The 17529-nt window shown below is 44.5% G+C and overlaps 1 protein-coding gene across 1 annotated transcript in view; it reads right to left on the bottom strand.

Annotated features, from left to right (window-relative positions):
- Window positions 1–17529, bottom strand: part of LOXL2 (lysyl oxidase like 2) — an 81402-nt gene that overhangs the window by 35833 nt on the left and 28040 nt on the right. Inside the window, exons 4-5 of the mRNA XM_060268311.2 lie at window positions 6058–6269; window positions 2002–2221 (exon numbers count right to left, since the gene is read on the bottom strand). Of these exons, the coding sequence (XP_060124294.1) occupies window positions 2002–2221; window positions 6058–6269 (432 nt within the window). The remainder of the gene's footprint in view (window positions 1–2001; window positions 2222–6057; window positions 6270–17529) is intronic.

The raw sequence follows: 17529 nt of genomic DNA on the forward strand, positions 1-17529 counted from the left end.
AAAAACATGCTGATTCCCGGACCGACCGCAGGCCAGATTTAGAAGGCGATTGGGCCAGATTTGGCCACCGGGCCTTAGTTTGCCTACCCAGGCACTAAAGTGTGGCAGCTTTTTTCTACAAGATGGGATCATGGGTCCATAATCTCCAGGAGTGATGCTAACCAGTTTCACCAGCATCAAACATTCATCTATATAAAAAAAAACTCAAAACCAATGCTTGTACTGTATGTTCCTTTGGGCAGTTTATCCATTACAAGTCACAGTTATATAACGGAAAGGAATTGTCCACATTTAACATTTACATAGCAAGAATAGCAGAGAGCACAAGAAAAACAAGGAGCTGCAAGTTCAGCCAAGCCAGCCAGCTCAGCAGTCAATTGGCTTGAATAGAAGAATTTTGAACAAGAATGTGGCAAGTGTTTTGCCAAGAGGCTTGCCATTTCCAGCACTAAATGGAACGGACGCTTTCCTCAGTCAAAAAGCATCCCAGATCAAAATATGAGGGAGCCTATAAACAAGGCCTTGCACAATAGGAAGACTAGCATTGCTACAGTACAAATGTTGCTCTGATGGACTGAAGACAGATGGAACTTTTTAAGTAGTAAATGTAGCTTGAGTTGAGTACATCTTCCCTACCAACAAACAAACATGCATGCATTTCTGGTAAGCTTTGGAAAACAAGAGGTTCAGCGTGGTTGTTGCTTTCTTGCACCATTCACTCTGAATTGGGGTGAGGGGCTAGTTGCGATGAGTACTCATTGGTTAATGCCCATGATATCACCAACGAAACCATCCCTTAATTCCTGCACCACTTTTGCAACTGGATAGATGAAAGATGATAGATAGATACCGTAGATAGATAGATGATAGATACAAGTTTCAAAGGTGGGTTCATACTGTGGTTGGAGAATCTACTAAGGCAACTGTTGAGAACACTGTTATCCCGTCACTGCATCCCAGAGAGTATGTGTATTCCTACAGCTCTGTAAATAATGCCCAAATATGCACAAGGAATTCATGGAAAGGTGCAATGAGTCACACTGGAATATCTTATTCCATTGCTCATGGTTGTGCAAACTTTCAGTCACATTAACTGTAAAAGAAATAGGCTTAAGCTACAGTGCTGTGGGCACTGATGTACCCAGTTTAATTGCAAGAGCTTCCCCCAAGGACATCTGAAGGCTGCCATTTTGTGATGAGGATACAAAGAGTTTCAGGGCCGTCTTAAGTATATTTGGCGCCCTGGCGCCGTGGTGCGACGGATCCCTCCGGCGCCCCCGCCCTGCCCTGTTTCCCAGCGCAGTGGGCGGCCGGAGCTCCGCGGCGCCCTCCCCTGGAGGGCAGGCGCCCTGGCGCCCTGCACCACCCAGCCTGGCCGTAGGGCCGGCCCTGAAGAGTTTTCTTTTAAAGATCCATAAACCTCTCACATGGTTCACTCAGCTCCCAAGATGCCATGGCTGGCTAGAGCTGACAGGAGTTTGCAAAGTCCAAAGCGTCCAGAGGACTTTAGGCAGACAAAGGCTGATTTACAGTGAAGACATGTTTGAATGCAAGACATTCAGCGAACAGGACAGCAATAGTCCACTTACTCAGGCCCCAAACTCACCAGGTCATGGTATCATTGGGCATCTCCCGCTAGGAACTCAGCCAGGGAGTGTATGCCCTCTCCGTGGCTGAAGAATGTGGGCAGGCATTCTCCCATTGGGAAATTAGCCAGTGTGGTGTAATGGATTAGACACACACTTGGCCTTGGATTAAGGAGACAATGGTTCAAACCCTTTCACAGCTATGAAAGTCACAGAATCACCTTGGACCAGTCATTAGCTCTCATCATATGAACATAAAAAGGGGAGGGGAGAGAACAATGGATACCTCACTGAGCACCTTGGAGGAAAGGTGGGATACATGAGCCACATGATTGGTTGAATACCCACAGCTAATTTCAAGCTCCACAAGTTTATGCTCCTCAGCAATAGCTGAACATATTTCTGTCTCTCTTACCTCGGGTTGGAAAGCTTTTCGGAAACCGCTGTGGCTGCCAGGGGCAAAAGCATGCCCAGGGTAGCAGCTCACCACTGCAGGCATCCCATTCTCACATGTTGCGTTCCCACTAGCTGTACTGATGCGATTGCCCAGTTTGCAGCTGGAGATGTGTGCCTCATTGCCTGTGCAGTCCATGGAATAAGCCCAATACGTGTGCTTTCTTCTGGCTGCCGTCATCCTTGAAGGGAGGAAGAAACTGGAATCACTGAGAGCCACATGCTGAGATGACAAAAAGTTGTGTTTAGCCAGATTAGTCGAAGCAATAGGTTTGTCCTTATGGGCCAAGTCCTGTGACACTCACATGCAAGCCAGGTAAATTTACACAATCAAATAAATTAAGCATATTCATCCAAATGCATATACAGCTGAGATACAAGAAAGAAACAGGGAAGAAACTCATTAAGAACACATCTCTTATACATAAAAGAAGAGCTCTCAATTCAGGACCAGGGTTTGAGCTACTTCAATATGGCTTTAAGGATTCGACTTCTTGTATAGCAGGACAGGGGAACCTGTGGTCCTCCACTTGCTAATGGACTCCAACTCCCATGAGCCCCAACAGGCCTGGCCAATGGTCAGGGACAATGGGAGAGCAAGTCCAACTGAATCTGAAGGGACCTGGTTTCACCATCCCTGCTACACATGGCAGTGAAAATCTCAGAATGCTGTGTTGTGCAATGCTTTGAGGAAACCTTCCACTCTGCCTAAATCCATGTAGTTTTTTTAAAGGAATTATCTACTTGTGTCAACAATTTAGATTGTGAATTGACAAAAGAGACTTCCAGGTATGCCTCTGAAGCTCAGATACCGTGGGGCCAAGGTAGGGAAGGACGTCAATAGCCCAGGTTCAATCCCTGACATGCATGGGTCTGGGAAACAGTCCTGACTGAAAACCTGGAGAGCTGCTGCCAGTCAGTGTCAAAAATACTAAGACAGATGGACCAGAAGCCTGACTTGGTATAAGGCAGCTTCCTATGTTTCCCATGGACAATGGTCTTCATGTCCTTCTTGTGGGCTTCCCAGAATCTTCGGGTTGACTAGTGCATGAAACAGGATGCTGGACTAAATACACCATCAAGAAGGGCTCTTCTCAACTTGGGTGGTTTTAAAAGAGGATCAGACAAATTCATGGAGGGTAGGACTATTAAGTGGCTACTAGCCACGATGGCTATACACTGCCTTCACCATCAAGGTAGCATAAAAACAGAAAAAGCCTGCTGGATCAGGCCACCAGCTCCCCTAATAGAGCATCTTGTTCTCAAAGTGGGAAGCCCCAAAACAGAACACCATACCAATTTGGGATTCCCCGAAACCACTGTTCAGGGATATACGTACTGCCTCTGACAGTGGGAGCAGAATAATAAAAAAGGTAAAAGACCCCTGGACAGTGAAGCCCAGTCAAAGGTGACTATGGGGTGTGGCACTCATCTTGCTTTTCAGGCCAAGGGAGCTAGTGTTTGTCCACAGACAGCTTTCTGGGTCATGTGGCCAGTAGGACTAAACCGCTTCTGGCGCATGGAGGACTGTGTCAAGTGATAAATAAGTATTGCTGCTGCGGGAAGGTAAACAGTGCTTCCATGCGCTCTGGGGGTAGAATATAACTATTGTGACTGGTAGTACATCTTGAACAGCAGTTGCACAAATAGGGTGAGTTCTGTTGAGCTCAGGTCCTCCTCGCAGGCTTCCTTCTCATGGGCATCTATTTGCCCAACGTGAGAATAGGATGCTGAACTAGACGGTCCTTTGGTCTGATCCAGGGGGCCTCTTCTTATGCTCTTATGGTACAAGAATGAGTTAGAAAATGGCCTCAAAGAGTTCAATGAAACGAACAGTAGGATAGGAAACTCCCAGAGCTTTAAAGTTTGTTTTTCCTTTAATTATAAAACTGCACTGTCAAATGCAGAACCCAAATTACATTCCAGGGTGAGAGTTTGGCAGCAAGGACGATGATGAACTAAGTTGTTTTCTTTAGCGAAATGAGGCATCTGGGAATCTTTTGGCTTCCCACCATCGTGAAGTTCAGCAGTCTCACGTGGAATGCCTCAGCATGTAAAAGCTGAGGTTACGCTTTGGGAATAAAAATTCTTAGTTCTGCGGGCAAGAGAGGTGGGGAAGGTTCCTTTTAACCCACAGCCCCCAAAAGTACAGTCAGCTTATTGGAGTAGAAACCCATTTTGGAAACTGGTTTTCCAGCTGTGGAAACCACTGTGTCAAGGAAAGGCCCCACCAGTGGAAAAGGCTAGTTACAATATTATGCAGAGTGAAACCAGAGAAATTAGAGGCATGTTAACAGGGCTTCAGAGTCACGTGCAAAAAAGACTGGATCCAAGTGACTGGAGTCTTTGCATTCCCTTTAAGGCAGTATGTGAAAATACAAAGGCAGTCATAGCTGCCAAGTTTTCACTTTTCTCGCGAGGAAGCCTATTCAGCATAAGGGAAAATCCCTGTAAAAAAGGGATAACTTGGCAGCTATGAAGGCAGTATTAAGGAACACACTGGGAAAAGAGAGAGCTGCTAGATACCAACCAACATCTGGAATCCTAACATGGGTATTCTGGGGCTCAGCCTTTAAAGAAACTCATACCTCACATCCCTAGCAAAATTATTCTCAAGCTTTTCTGCCTTCAGAGACCTCTATTCCACATCTCCCACAAAAATGACCTCCACTATTACAGAAGGTTCTGTGTCATGTTTAAATGCACACGCTGAGTTTCATGTCAGGCACATTTAGGATTGCTGAATATGTAAATTTCAGTTTCTAATTTTTCCAATATTAAGTTCAGTTCACTACATTTCCACATTAGTGTGCAAATAAAGTCCTCCTGAAAATTCATCAGCATGTTAGAGCTAATTTCTTCTACTATGCATATCTTGCATGCAATTTTCTCCAATATTTTAAGATTTTTTTCACTAATATGTGCATTTATATGCACACTTTACCCTAGTATGTGCATTTTATACACATTGCTAGACATCAGAACTGCATTGCGATATTCAGGAAACACAGAATCTTTGCATGGATGAGACAGTTCCTAAGTGCTGCATGGGATACAAGCCATTGCCATCAAATGCCAGCCTATAATCTGCCCCCATTTAATCTGGAGATGTTCAGGTGGGGCAGGATGTAGTACTTTGGCACTGCCACTAAACCTCAACTTTTGCAAACCGCTGCTGTAGGGCACCAGTGCATGCAGAGCGCAGGCTGACAAGATACAATTTCTGGTAAGGAGCAGATGACCAGATATAAATTGACAAAGCACCACATCATGTCAGCACCATGTCAAAAAGAAGCAAGTCTCTCTCTCTCTCTCTCTCTCTCTCTCTCTCTCTCTCTCTCTCTCTCTCTCTCTCTCTCTCTCTCTCTCTCTCTCTCTGGATTCTTTCACAATGCATCAGGCTGAAATATAAACAGTGGGTTTTGAAGATTCCAAGAGGGGAAGAGAGCATTGGCGTAAACATGTGATATTCTGTCCCCATGCACTGGACACAACACCACGTCACCTGGAAGCACTTATTTACTGATGCCTGTGGAAAAAAACAAAAGCATCTGGACTTTGAAAAAGAAAAAGCCTTTCCATGCTGCTTTACATGATTCCAATCCAGGAGGCTTTCTGTTTTGACTTTTCTCACTAATGAAGAACAACAAGAAACATAGTGGAATCCTGTAAGCAGGAACCTTACTGGGAAACAGCCTTTTGACAAGCCAGAAGAACAAGCATAAAAACCGCAAATGTTGAGCCTTTGGACCTCCCTCCACAGTTGCCTCACAAATCATGGTCTTCAGGCAGGAAAAACAATACAAACAGTTTCCTAACACAAGCTGTTCTGCAGCTGCCTGGGGGCCTCCCTTGTTATGAAGGAAATTAAAGGAAGAAAAGAAGCTGCCTAATACATTGACAAGGGGGTGGGGGACACCAAAGCAATTTGCCTAGGTTTTTGCCACTTCTTTTGGAAACCTCTAGCTCTAAGCAGGGACCAAGAACACAACCATCCCCTTTTAAAACCCTTTCTTACTTGTAGACTCTGACATTGTATTTCTTCTCTGATGGAAACCCAAACATGCCACAGATAACACGTGAGTTTTTTGTGGTCCAGTTCCTGTCACAGATTCGTTTCCAGACGCCTCCTTCTTTCACTTCCACGTAACCCTCTGTGACGGGAACGCGCTTGCGAATAGCAGAGAGGATGGGTCGGATCTGGGCATCTTCCACCTGGATGTTCATGTTCTAGGAAAAGGAGATGGAGACAGGAAAAGGTTTGTTGCTAATCCACTGGCCACAAGGCAGATACAAAGCAAGCAAGCAAGAAATAGATCACAAACAACAGATTTGTTGCGCTGATAAAACAAATATTATTATTACTATTTTTATTATTATTAATTATTCAATTTATATACCACCCTTTATCAAAAGATCCTAGGGCGGTATGGGTGGTTGTACACACACACACACACACACACACACACACACACTGCTTTTTTTCCTGCACAGGAGTGTCTGGCCTAATGAGCATAGCAACTCATCTCTGACAGGTCTTGTCCCCATGAAGCAGTTGCAGAGACGGAAAGTCCCTCCCCACAGCTGCCTAAGTCCCCTCTTCTCCAAGGTTTACCCTAAGCAATCCGAGACTGTCCTTGTGTGAAACTAACTTCTGCTCCACCCTCTTCATGCCTCTCTTGGTCCTCCAGGAGCTTGTCACAGCAGGAGAGGAAGACGCCTGTGCCTCTTCACCAGCCTGACTCATCTCTGCCTCTTGGCCTCCCTCCTCTCCTGCTTCCACTTCTACCTCTGAGTGTGGACTTCTCTCTGTCATGGACCACCCCACCCTGTGCTCACTAAGCCCTGTTTCCTCTTCAGCTTCCGACACCTCCCCTTCTTATTCTTCTCTCTCTTCTTCCTCCTACCACTCACCGTCGTCCCACCACCAATCCCCGGGCTCTGAGCCTTCTTCCCTTGGGGGCTCCCCTGCTGGTGCCTCCCACCATTCCTCTGTGCCCAACCAGTCTGTGGCATCTGCGGGGCTACCTTTGGCAGACACAATCTCTAGACACAATCTACATTTGGGTAGCCTGATCGGGGGTGGGGGTGGTAAGGAGTTTCCTAGACAAGTAACCAGTTAGTGTGTGAACACACACACCCAACCACTAACTATTGTTGCAGCCCTGTGGCTAGTTGAAAGAAAGTGACTTTTAATGAACTAATTATAACTGAATCATAAACTGGAAATTAAAATAATGCTGCAATTGTAAGCATGAGTTGACTTTCAACTCCATCAAAACTAATACAATTTACTTCAGAGAAAATGTGTTTCAGATAGGAACTATTTTAAAATACACCATTATTTCTTTTGCAGGAATCTAACATGTGGCGCAATCCTGCATCCTGGTTTACACTATGATTCTGACTTACTCTTCAGTCCTGACTACTGGCTATTCCCACAGATTCTAGCCCAGCTCAGAGGGCTGCCTGGAAACCTTGTTCATGTGCACCAGAAGGACAGGATACAAACAACCAGATAAATAAAATTTGCTGGCTAAAATTACGCTGTTTCTGCTTCCAATAGCTATGCCTTGCAAGAGTGGAAAGGGTAGATAGGTTTAACTAGCAATTTCCTAGGATTTCTGTGCTTGCCTCTGTGAAATTAATTCTCCTCTGGAGCATGTCTGGATTTCCCTTTCCACTGAATTGATGGGTTATGAGTCACGAAGAGAGACTGATTTTCACATCCAGGGCCTACGTGACAGCAGCAGCATGCAAACCTCATAGGAACTTCGACCCCCAAAAGCTAGAGCAGGCCAGGTGGGGGGCTCATAGCTGCAGAGACAGGCAGCAAAAAGGAAGAAAAGGAATCAGGGGTGGGGGTGGGAAGCTCACTGGAACTTTCATAAAGTACCCCAAAGAGCTTGTTTTCCTTTATATACACGGTTTGTTTGCCATTATGTCACGACTGTGGAATTTCCCCCTTCCTAGGTATTTATAAATGTAATACAGTATCCCTGAAAGTGAATTGGGTAGCATTGTGAAAAATAGTTGCTATTTTTTAAATCTACTGTAATCAAATGTAAAGAAAAGCTGTTAGAAGTAAGTTGCATATGGCCTCAGCTTCATTAACTACAAACCCCAAAATCTGGGATCCTCTCAAAACTGGTTTTTGCAGTGAATTTTGCAGTGAAAACCCCACATTTTGCAGCACCACAAATGGAGCAATAGACCCCCTGCAGGGCTGGAGATGGAGTCCTTCCAGCTATGGCCTCCTGACTTGGGAACACCCCAGGCTGTCTGGCACCTACCCTGCTCTTCATTAAGTGTAGGGCAAAGGCTCTTATAATCTCTTATGCCTTCCCATATGGCATTTGTGTTTCTATTGCTGCTCACAGCTGCCTTATAGCTTTGTCCTTTTAACATGAGCAACATGGGCTCTACCAGAGGGGAAAGGGAGAACACGGTTGCTGTTTCTTTTTACTACTACACTGTGCACCGTAAAATGAAGAGCAAGATCAGACACTTATTGAATGTCTTTTTATTACATTTATATCTTGCTTTTAATTCAATGAGCTTATTTATTTATTTAATAAATAAAAATAATAGAATCACAGAAACGCAGAGTTGGAGGGGATCCCAAGAGTCATCTATTCCACACCCTGCAATACAGGAACCACAGCTAAATGAGGTACTTTCTACTCTGCTATTTTATCCTCACAAAAACAGTGGTTGGCTCAAGGCACCCAGAGAGTTTCATGGGTGAGTGGGGGATTTTGTTGGAAGCCGCCCAGAGTTGTTGTTGTTGTCTACCAAGTCCAATGTTCTAACCACTACTCCATGCTGCCTCTCTCTATGAAACGCTCTATAACATATACATTTTTGGACCGTTTGTATATAAACAGAATATGGAAAGATGGGCTCAATGTGGCACATCCAATGTGGCTCCCCCCTTTCTAACATCTAATGGTGGTTTTACCCAGCCCTTGTTTTCTCATGGGGCGTTTCCAACAATCATGCAGTAGTTTGGCTGTTTGAATTTTCCACCACCTGTCCATGATAGGCAGGCAGCACATGCAATTGAGCAGGGTGGGGGGCACACTTTTGCCTAAAGTCAGTTCATCACCATGCAAACAGGTCATATGTTGTCTGAATTTTTGTAACATATGTTGATTTAGCCAAAAATTGCCTGTTTCCCCTACAAGCAGTCATGCAAATAAATATCGACCCTGCTGAACATTAAAGTCATGAATTCAAACATTTGTTCCAAGGATTCAGCTAAAATTTCCGGATTAAAAAAACTACTTTTCCCCCTCTTCTTCGCAATAGATTTCCAGATTTGGTGTTCTTCAAAACCAGGCAAAGTTCTGGTTCAGCAGAATGTCAAAGAGAGAAAGTGATGAGTCCCAAGCCCAAAGCAGAACGAGTTGGACTGGACAATCCTATCAATCCACTTTAGCTGAAGAGTTGTAAACAGTTGTCTGGACTCCCTGAAGCTACAGCATAAATCTGATCCCTTCCTAGAGGAAATGGGCCAACTATCTCCATATTCTGCTGGAAAAGTCCCTATAGCTCAAGTGGAAAACTAGTGATTCTCCAAGTGTTGTTGTATTCCAACCGCTACCAGCCCCCAAGCAGCAAGGCGTCCTCAGGGATGATGAGAGCTGTAGTTCAGCAACATCTGGAGGGTCACGGGTCCTTCATCCCTCCCCAACTGCAAACCCTCATTACTAGAAGAGGCAACTGCAGTGAGACATTAGTTTATATTAGTTCATAACTCACACAGTCTTTGGTCTCTATCTGCTGGATCATCCATCGCTCTACCTCCTGCTCCTTAGCAACACAAGTGTCCTCCTTATGCAGTATTGTTTTATGGCTGATTGCTGCTGGAACTAGGATGAAGTAGTCTGCTTTTCAGTATTAAACAACCCCGCCTCTCACTTTAATAGCTGAATGGTGAAAAAGAGACAACCCCATCACAGATACTCCGTCCCCTAAAATATATTCAGTGAATACCTGGAGATATTGGTCTTAGTACAGTACTAAAGAATTTCAGAAGCAAGCCCTGAAAAACACGTCAAGATTGCTACCCTGTGCAATGGTGTTGGCCAGGCATTGTCTTCAGGCAAGTAGCTGGAAGCAGAATTAAAAGAGAAGTTGTACACAGCACTTAGAGTGATAACTTTCTTCATAGCCAAAGTCCTTCTGTGACGACCCTGGTCCCACTCTACCTTACTATCACTGCGACACAGGAATCCAGAGGGGAAAACACCTACCCTCTTCTCCTGGCGCCTCAAAAAATAAACCCCTTTTACTAATGGGTTTCTTAGTAAGGAGAGCCTTCCAGCTTGCGTGGCCTGGTACCTTGAGAAACTCTAGGCTGTCCCCCAGGAATAACCTCTTGCCTCCAGTAAAGGGTCTCCCTCAGTTGGATTCCCCCCACCGTAGAAGTTTGCCCTATGCACTCTGGCAACTTCTTGGCACCTCAGGTTACCCTTCTTAGCCTCCTCCGTGTAACTTCAGGACACAAACCACCACCTCCCTGCCTGAGGTGAGTTTTGCCCTCTCTTGAGTCACCACGGTTGTGAGTCCTGGTACCTCGCTGGAAAAATACAGACGGACCTCTTGTTGGCAAAAACAGAGATGAAGTTTTATTGTGTTAAAAACATAAGTGATTCTTTAACGTGTCATTTATTAATTAGCTTTGTTCCAGTTGTACAAAATAAACTCAGTCAAACATTTAACTTTAAGTTTTCCTAGCCTCTTAACTGTCTTCATACAAGCCACCTCATAACACCACACCACACCTTCCTCCCTCTCCCTCCTAACTGACCAAAACCGACACTCCCTCCTTTCAAACCGGGCACAGTCCCGCCCCCATCAGAGTTCTATGCCAGTCAGGCTGGAGGTGGGTTAACTCTTTGCCAGCCGGGCAGAAATAAACATTTTAAAAGTGCTTCAATTTGTCACATATCTCCCCCACCACAAAGACATTGCGTCGGCTTGCTCTTAATTAACTAGAGCAATGCCAAAGCAATGGGCTTGGGGTCCAAAATACTTCAATGCATTCTATAACATTCATATTACAAAGTCAACTAAATTAACATCTCATAAACTTGTACACAGATAAACCATGTTTGGCATGTGTCAGATTATAACGCCTAAGCACAAATGTTCTGCTAGGGTTATCACCGTTTCATATAATCATTTGCACCATTCTATACCTCTCAAAAATACCTGGATAAAGCGTCCGCTATGATGTTTTCCTTCCCACTTATGTGCTTGACATCAAAGGTGTAATCCTGTAACTGCATGCTCCACCTGATTAACTTGCTGTTGTTACCCTTCATTTGGTTTAGCCATTTCAGCGGTGAGTGATCGGTATATAGGGTAAACTTTCGGCCCCACAGGTAAGGCTTCAGTTTACCTACGGACCACAAAATCGCTAGGCATTCGAGTTCTATGGTAGAGAGGTGCTTTTCCCTCTCCAATAGCTTCCGGCTGATATATAATACTGGGTGTAAAAACCCTCCTTCTCCCTCCTGTGCCAGCACTGCACCTAAACCAACACCTGAAGCGTCCGTCATTAAATTAAAAGGGCAAAAGAAATCAGGTGCTTTTAAAATGGGCTCTGTCATCAGAGCAGCCTTTAAAAGTTCAAAAGCTTGTTGACACTGTGATGTCCAGATAATCTTGTCCGGGCGGCTTTTCTTCGTACAGTCACTCAACACAGCCGCGTGAGTGCTGAACTGGGGGATAAAACGCCTATAATAACCTATAGCTCCTATAAAGGCACGCACCTGCTTCTTAGTTTTGGGAGCCGGCCAGCTTCTGATGGCTTCCACTTTGTTAGTATCTGGCCTGATCACTCCCCCTCCGAGAACATGGCCTAAGTATTTAACCTGTCTTTTCCCCATCTGACACTTAGCCGCTTTTACTGTTAAACCTGCCGCTTTTATCCTCTGGAAAACCACACTTAGGTGTTGTAAGTGATCTCTCCACGATGGGCTAAATACCGCTATGTCGTCAATGTAAGCAAGGGCGAACGTATTCAGACCCCTTAGCATCCTATCGATGAGTCGCTGGAACGTGGCTGCCGCGTTCTTTAATCCAAAAGGCAACACTTTAAATTCAAACAACCCATCTCTAGTGATGAAAGCGGTTTTGGGCTTGTCTAAGGGATCCATTTCCACTTGCCAGTACCCTTTTGTTAAGTCAAGTGTAGATATATAATTCGCTTTTCCTATGGTCTCAACCAAGTCGTCCACCCGTGGCATGGGGTAAACGTCCGGCACGGTCACCTGGTTCAACTTTCTGAAGTCTACACAGGGACGAAAGGTATTGTCTGGCTTCCTGACCAAGAGCAGGGGCGATGACCAGGGGCTGTAAGAGGGCTCAATCAATCCCAGTGCAAGCATCTCCCTGATCTCTGAAGAGACCAAGTCGGCGTGCTCCCCCGTCACTCTGTAAGGAGGGGTAGCTATGGGTCTTGCTTCCCCCGTATCTATTTTATGAGTTGCTAGGCTGGTCCTCCCTGGGATGTTTGAGAAGATCTGAGCAAACTGAGCAAGGACTAATTTTAACTGCTCCTTTTGCTCTGGGGTCAGACTTTCATCGAATGACACCTCTGCTAGAGTTGTGCCCTTACTTAGTTCTCCCCACCCAGTTAAATGAATTCCTTGTGTCACCTTCCCCTTTACTTGCAACACCAACTTATTTCTGTCAAAATAAGGCTTAAGTAAATTTACATGAAAGTTTTTACATCGGTTCCCTTCCCCATCTAACTCTACCAAATAGTTCACCGCTGATATCCTCTCGACCACTTTGAAGGGACCGTCCCACGACATCTCCAACTTCTTTCGACGTCTTGTTCTTAACACGAGCACACTGTCACCAGGCTGGAAAGTTCTGTCTCTTGCGTGTGCATCATACCACTGCTTCTGTCGACGCTGTGCCTGTTGCAAGTTGTGAGCAGCTTGCTCCCGTAGCTCTTGAAGGTCGCTCTGCAGCTCCTGTAGATACGTCACAACATCAGGGCTGTCGATCTGCTCCTCCCCTGACCACGCTGCTTTCATCAAGTCTAGGGGTCCTCGTGGCTGTCGTCCAAATAGGAGTTCAAAAGGACAGAACCCTGTGCTCTCCTGCGGCACTTCGCGATAACCAAATAGGAAGTGTTGCAGCCTCTCATCCCAGTCGTTAGGATGATTGATGGAATAGGTTTTTAGCATCCGGCTCAGGGTCGAATTAAATTTCTCCGTCAAGCCATTCGACTGTGGATGATAAGCCGTAGTTTTAACATGCTTAATTCCACAAAGAGTTAAAAGCTCTTCCATGGTCTTGGACGTGAAGGATGTCCCTAAATCTGTTATAATTTCTTTGGGGAATCCAAGCCTTAAGAACACCGACATGAGGGCTTTTGCTACAGTCTTTGAGTCAATGTCCTTCAGAGGTATTGCTTCTGGATAGCGCGTAGCATAATCCACGAGGCATAAAATAAATTTATTCCCACTTTTTGTAACTCTGGAGATAGGCCCGAGGATGTCCACTCCTACTCTGGAAAAGGGCTCAGTAATTACAGGAATAGACTGTAACAAGCCTCGCGTTTTGTCCGCTCTTTTGCCTGCTTTTTGGCAGATCACACAGGACTTGCAATACTCTTTGATGTCTTTGCCCATCCCAGGCCAGTAAAATCTTGCTTGGATTCTATCACTAGTCTTTCTAATGCCTAGATGCGCTGCTGAGGGTGCGTCGTGTGCCATTTGTAGCACTTGCAACCGGTATGCTCTTGGCAACACTAACTGTTTCTTCCTTTCCCAAACAGCAGCAGTTTTCCTCCTCCTAGAAATTCTATACAGTCTTCCCTCAATGGTGGTAAATAAGCAGGGGTTCTCCACAGTTACTTCTGCAGTAGGACTTTGTGCTTTACCCCACAGCTCTTTTATAGTTTCATCCTCTTTTTGATCACTCAAGAATTGGGCACCGTGCTCCTGGACCACTGGCACGCTAATCAGCCCTTCATCCTCACCAGGTTCTATGGGTGTCTCTATAACTGCAGGAGGATTACTCTCAGTGACTTGAGACTGTGACCTAGTTATCACTTGAATACGGTGCTTCTGACTAGCTAGGTCATTCCCTATTAAAAAGGGTACCTCCAATTCATTTAGGATTCCAACTCTCCATTTGCCACAAAATCCTTTGTAGGTAATATCAACTTCAGCTAATGGTACTTCAAAATGTGGGCCCCATATGCCTTTTAAACTATAGGACTGACCCTTGAGGTACTGCTCCTTTGGAACAAATTGTGATTTGACAAGTGAGACTTCTGCTCCTGTGTCCCTCAAACCTAAACAAAACTGACCATTTAATTCAATTGGCTCCATGTAATCTTGGTTGCACTCCTGCTCAGCCCTCCAGACCTGCAAGACTTTAGAAGTAGTCTCAGCTGGACTGTCTGTTTTCTCTGAGCCTTCTGTCTGAGGCGAGCTATTTTCCTGTGACTGCATTACCAGTTTTACTTGTTTAGCTGCAGTAGGTGTAGTTTGCGACTTAACCAGCAGGGGGCACCTGGCACGTACATGGCCCTCACGATTACAGAAAAAACAAGTGATTTTCTTAGACCCTGTCTTGTCAGAAACTGATTCCCTGACAGGAAAATTTTCTTGCCTGTCTTTATTTTCTCTGTTTCTCCATGGATTACCCTTCTGTGAGTGTTTTGGGAATGCTATTTCATTGAAATCTCCTTGTAGTTCGTCTAAGACCTCAGCAACCCCTGCCACAGTTTTCAGTTTTTTATCCCTCAAGAACCAACGTAAATTGCTAGGGATTTGCTTAAAAAATTGTTCTAAACAAATTAATTGTTTTAACTCATCAAAGTCCTTCACTCCACTCCCTTGAATCCATCTGTCAAGTAATTTATCTAAGCGGCTAGCTAGTTGGGCATAAGTCTCTTTATGTTCCTTTTTTGCCTCACGAAAAGCCTTTCTGCTTTGTTCAGCCGTGAGTCCACATCGAACCCTGACCCTTTGCTTAAATACTTGGTAACTTGACAGCTCTTCTTCCCTCAGGTCAGCATAAATTTCACTTAGTATCCCACAAATTTGAGGTCTTAAATAAAGCATCCAGTTCTCCTCAGGTATTTGAAATTCCACACAAACGCGTTCGAAGGTAAATAGAAACGATTCGACATTATCGTCTTTTCCAAATTTGGGGAACCTTTTTAAATTAATTGCGATACTATCATTATTAACTGGGCTACTAGTTAATTCTGATCGCAAACGTATCTCTTCAAGCTTCATTCTGTCCTGTTCTAATTGAACCCTTAACCTCTCGGACTGCATTCTCTCCTCAGCTTCAATTCTAGCTTTTTCCCTCTCACTATCAATTCTAGCTTTTTCCCTCTCACTTTCAGATGCTATCTTTTCCCTCTCAGCTTCAATTCGGGCCATCTCAATTCGTAGTTTCATCAGTTCTACCTCAGAACCTGGGCTTCCCTCAGCCCCTTCCGTTCTTTCATCTCCTTTTGCCTCTCTGGGTTTTCTTACGTGAGTCATTTTCCTCACAGGAAAATCTTGACAGACTCAAACCAAACTAGGCGCGTGAGCTTTTAATTTCGATCACGACGCTGCCACCAAAAATGTGACGACCCTGGTCCCACTCTACCTTACTATCACTGCGACACAGGAATCCAGAGGGGAAAACACCTACCCTCTTCTCCTGGCGCCTCAAAAAATAAACCCCTTTTACTAATGGGTTTCTTAGTAAGGAGAGCCTTCCAGCTTGCGTGGCCTGGTACCTTGAGAAACTCTAGGCTGTCCCCCAGGAATAACCTCTTGCCTCCAGTAAAGGGTCTCCCTCAGTTGGATTCCCCCCACCGTAGAAGTTTGCCCTATGCACTCTGGCAACTTCTTGGCACCTCAGGTTACCCTTCTTAGCCTCCTCCATGTAACTTCAGGACACAAACCACCACCTCCCTGCCTGAGGTGAGTTTTGCCCTCTCTTGAGTCACCACGGTTGTGAGTCCTGGTACCTCGCTGGAAAAATACAGACGGACCTCTTGTTGGCAAAAACAGAGATGAAGTTTTATTGTGTTAAAAACATAAGTGATTCTTTAACGTGTCATTTATTAATTAGCTTTGTTCCAGTTGTACAAAATAAACTCAGTCAAACATTTAACTTTAAGTTTTCCTAGCCTCTTAACTGTCTTCATACAAGCCACCTCATAACACCACACCACACCTTCCTCCCTCTCCCTCCTAACTGACCAAAACCGACACTCCCTCCTTTCAAACCGGGCACAGTCCCGCCCCCATCAGAGTTCTATGCCAGTCAGGCTGGAGGTGGGTTAACTCTTTGCCAGCCGGGCAGAAATAAACATTTTAAAAGTGCTTCAATTTGTCACACCTTCCTAAAGTGTTTATTCACAATTAAGATCCCTTACAACTTAAATTAAAAGTTTTATTTCTGCAAGATTACTTCCCAGTTCAGGGGGGATTATAGTGGGGCAGTGAAGGCTTCAATTTCTGGAATCCTCTCATTTTTTTTCTTTTATTTCTTTTAAGGGAGGACAGAAAGTAGCTGAACAGAAAGCACAAAAAGAAAAATAAATGGCACAACAGGCAAGGAGGAAGCTTTAAATTACAAGCACAGTAGCCCCCCAAAGCCTTAATTATGCTTTGCCTCTCCACAGTAGACAGAATGCTGCTGCAAATGTAACATTTTACTGCAAAAAACCACTAGCAAACCATGGATGACATCTGAAAAAATACATGAGGACAGCAGAAAAACCACTGCAAAAATCTAGCTACAACACAGTTAATGCTTTATAAAAAAGTGAGTAAATAGATGATTACACTGCCAGAGGAAAGTTTAGTGTGAAAGCCACCCTGATCTTTCTGCTTTATAGGCAAACATGTCAGGCTCGTATACTAACAATTGTAGCTAGTGAAATCACTTTTAAATTGGCCTTGAGAAATGAGTTGCCAACACATTGGGTATTGGTGTAAAAGGAAAAAATGCCACTCTGGGAAATTTTCCCTGCTTCTGTGGCACACCAGTCCTTGTTTCTCTTCCTTAAAGTTTCTAGTCCAAAAAAAGAAGATTCAAGTACTGCAAAATAATAATAAAAAATCCATCCCTCTTTTGCTCTGATTTTCATCCTGTGTTGGCTAAGAACACATATGAACAATTTCATCAGCAATATTTCATAGCTTTTATCCTCAGAGGATGTTTTAGTCTGCTAATGATTTTACCAGGTCCACAACTCAACATTTAAGATCTGCCTGAAACGCTAACTTAAGCCTTTGTCCCATTTTCTTTCCTGCTTCCCAGTTCAACTTCATACAGGCACACAGTTTGCACACCTATAAAACAAAATAGGCCCACTAGATCTGCTCGTGTAATATTACATTGACTAAAATGATGGTGTAAAAGATATCAGTTGAGTGTTTTTCCAGACTAAATACTGTTCCTCATCATGGAAAATGAATTTCTGGTGCTAAGGGAAATGGTG

This window comes from Zootoca vivipara, chromosome 14 (assembly GCF_965207765.1).
Source record: "Zootoca vivipara chromosome 14, rZooViv2.hap1.1, whole genome shotgun sequence".
In the NCBI taxonomy this organism is placed as follows: Eukaryota; Metazoa; Chordata; class Lepidosauria; order Squamata; family Lacertidae; genus Zootoca; species Zootoca vivipara.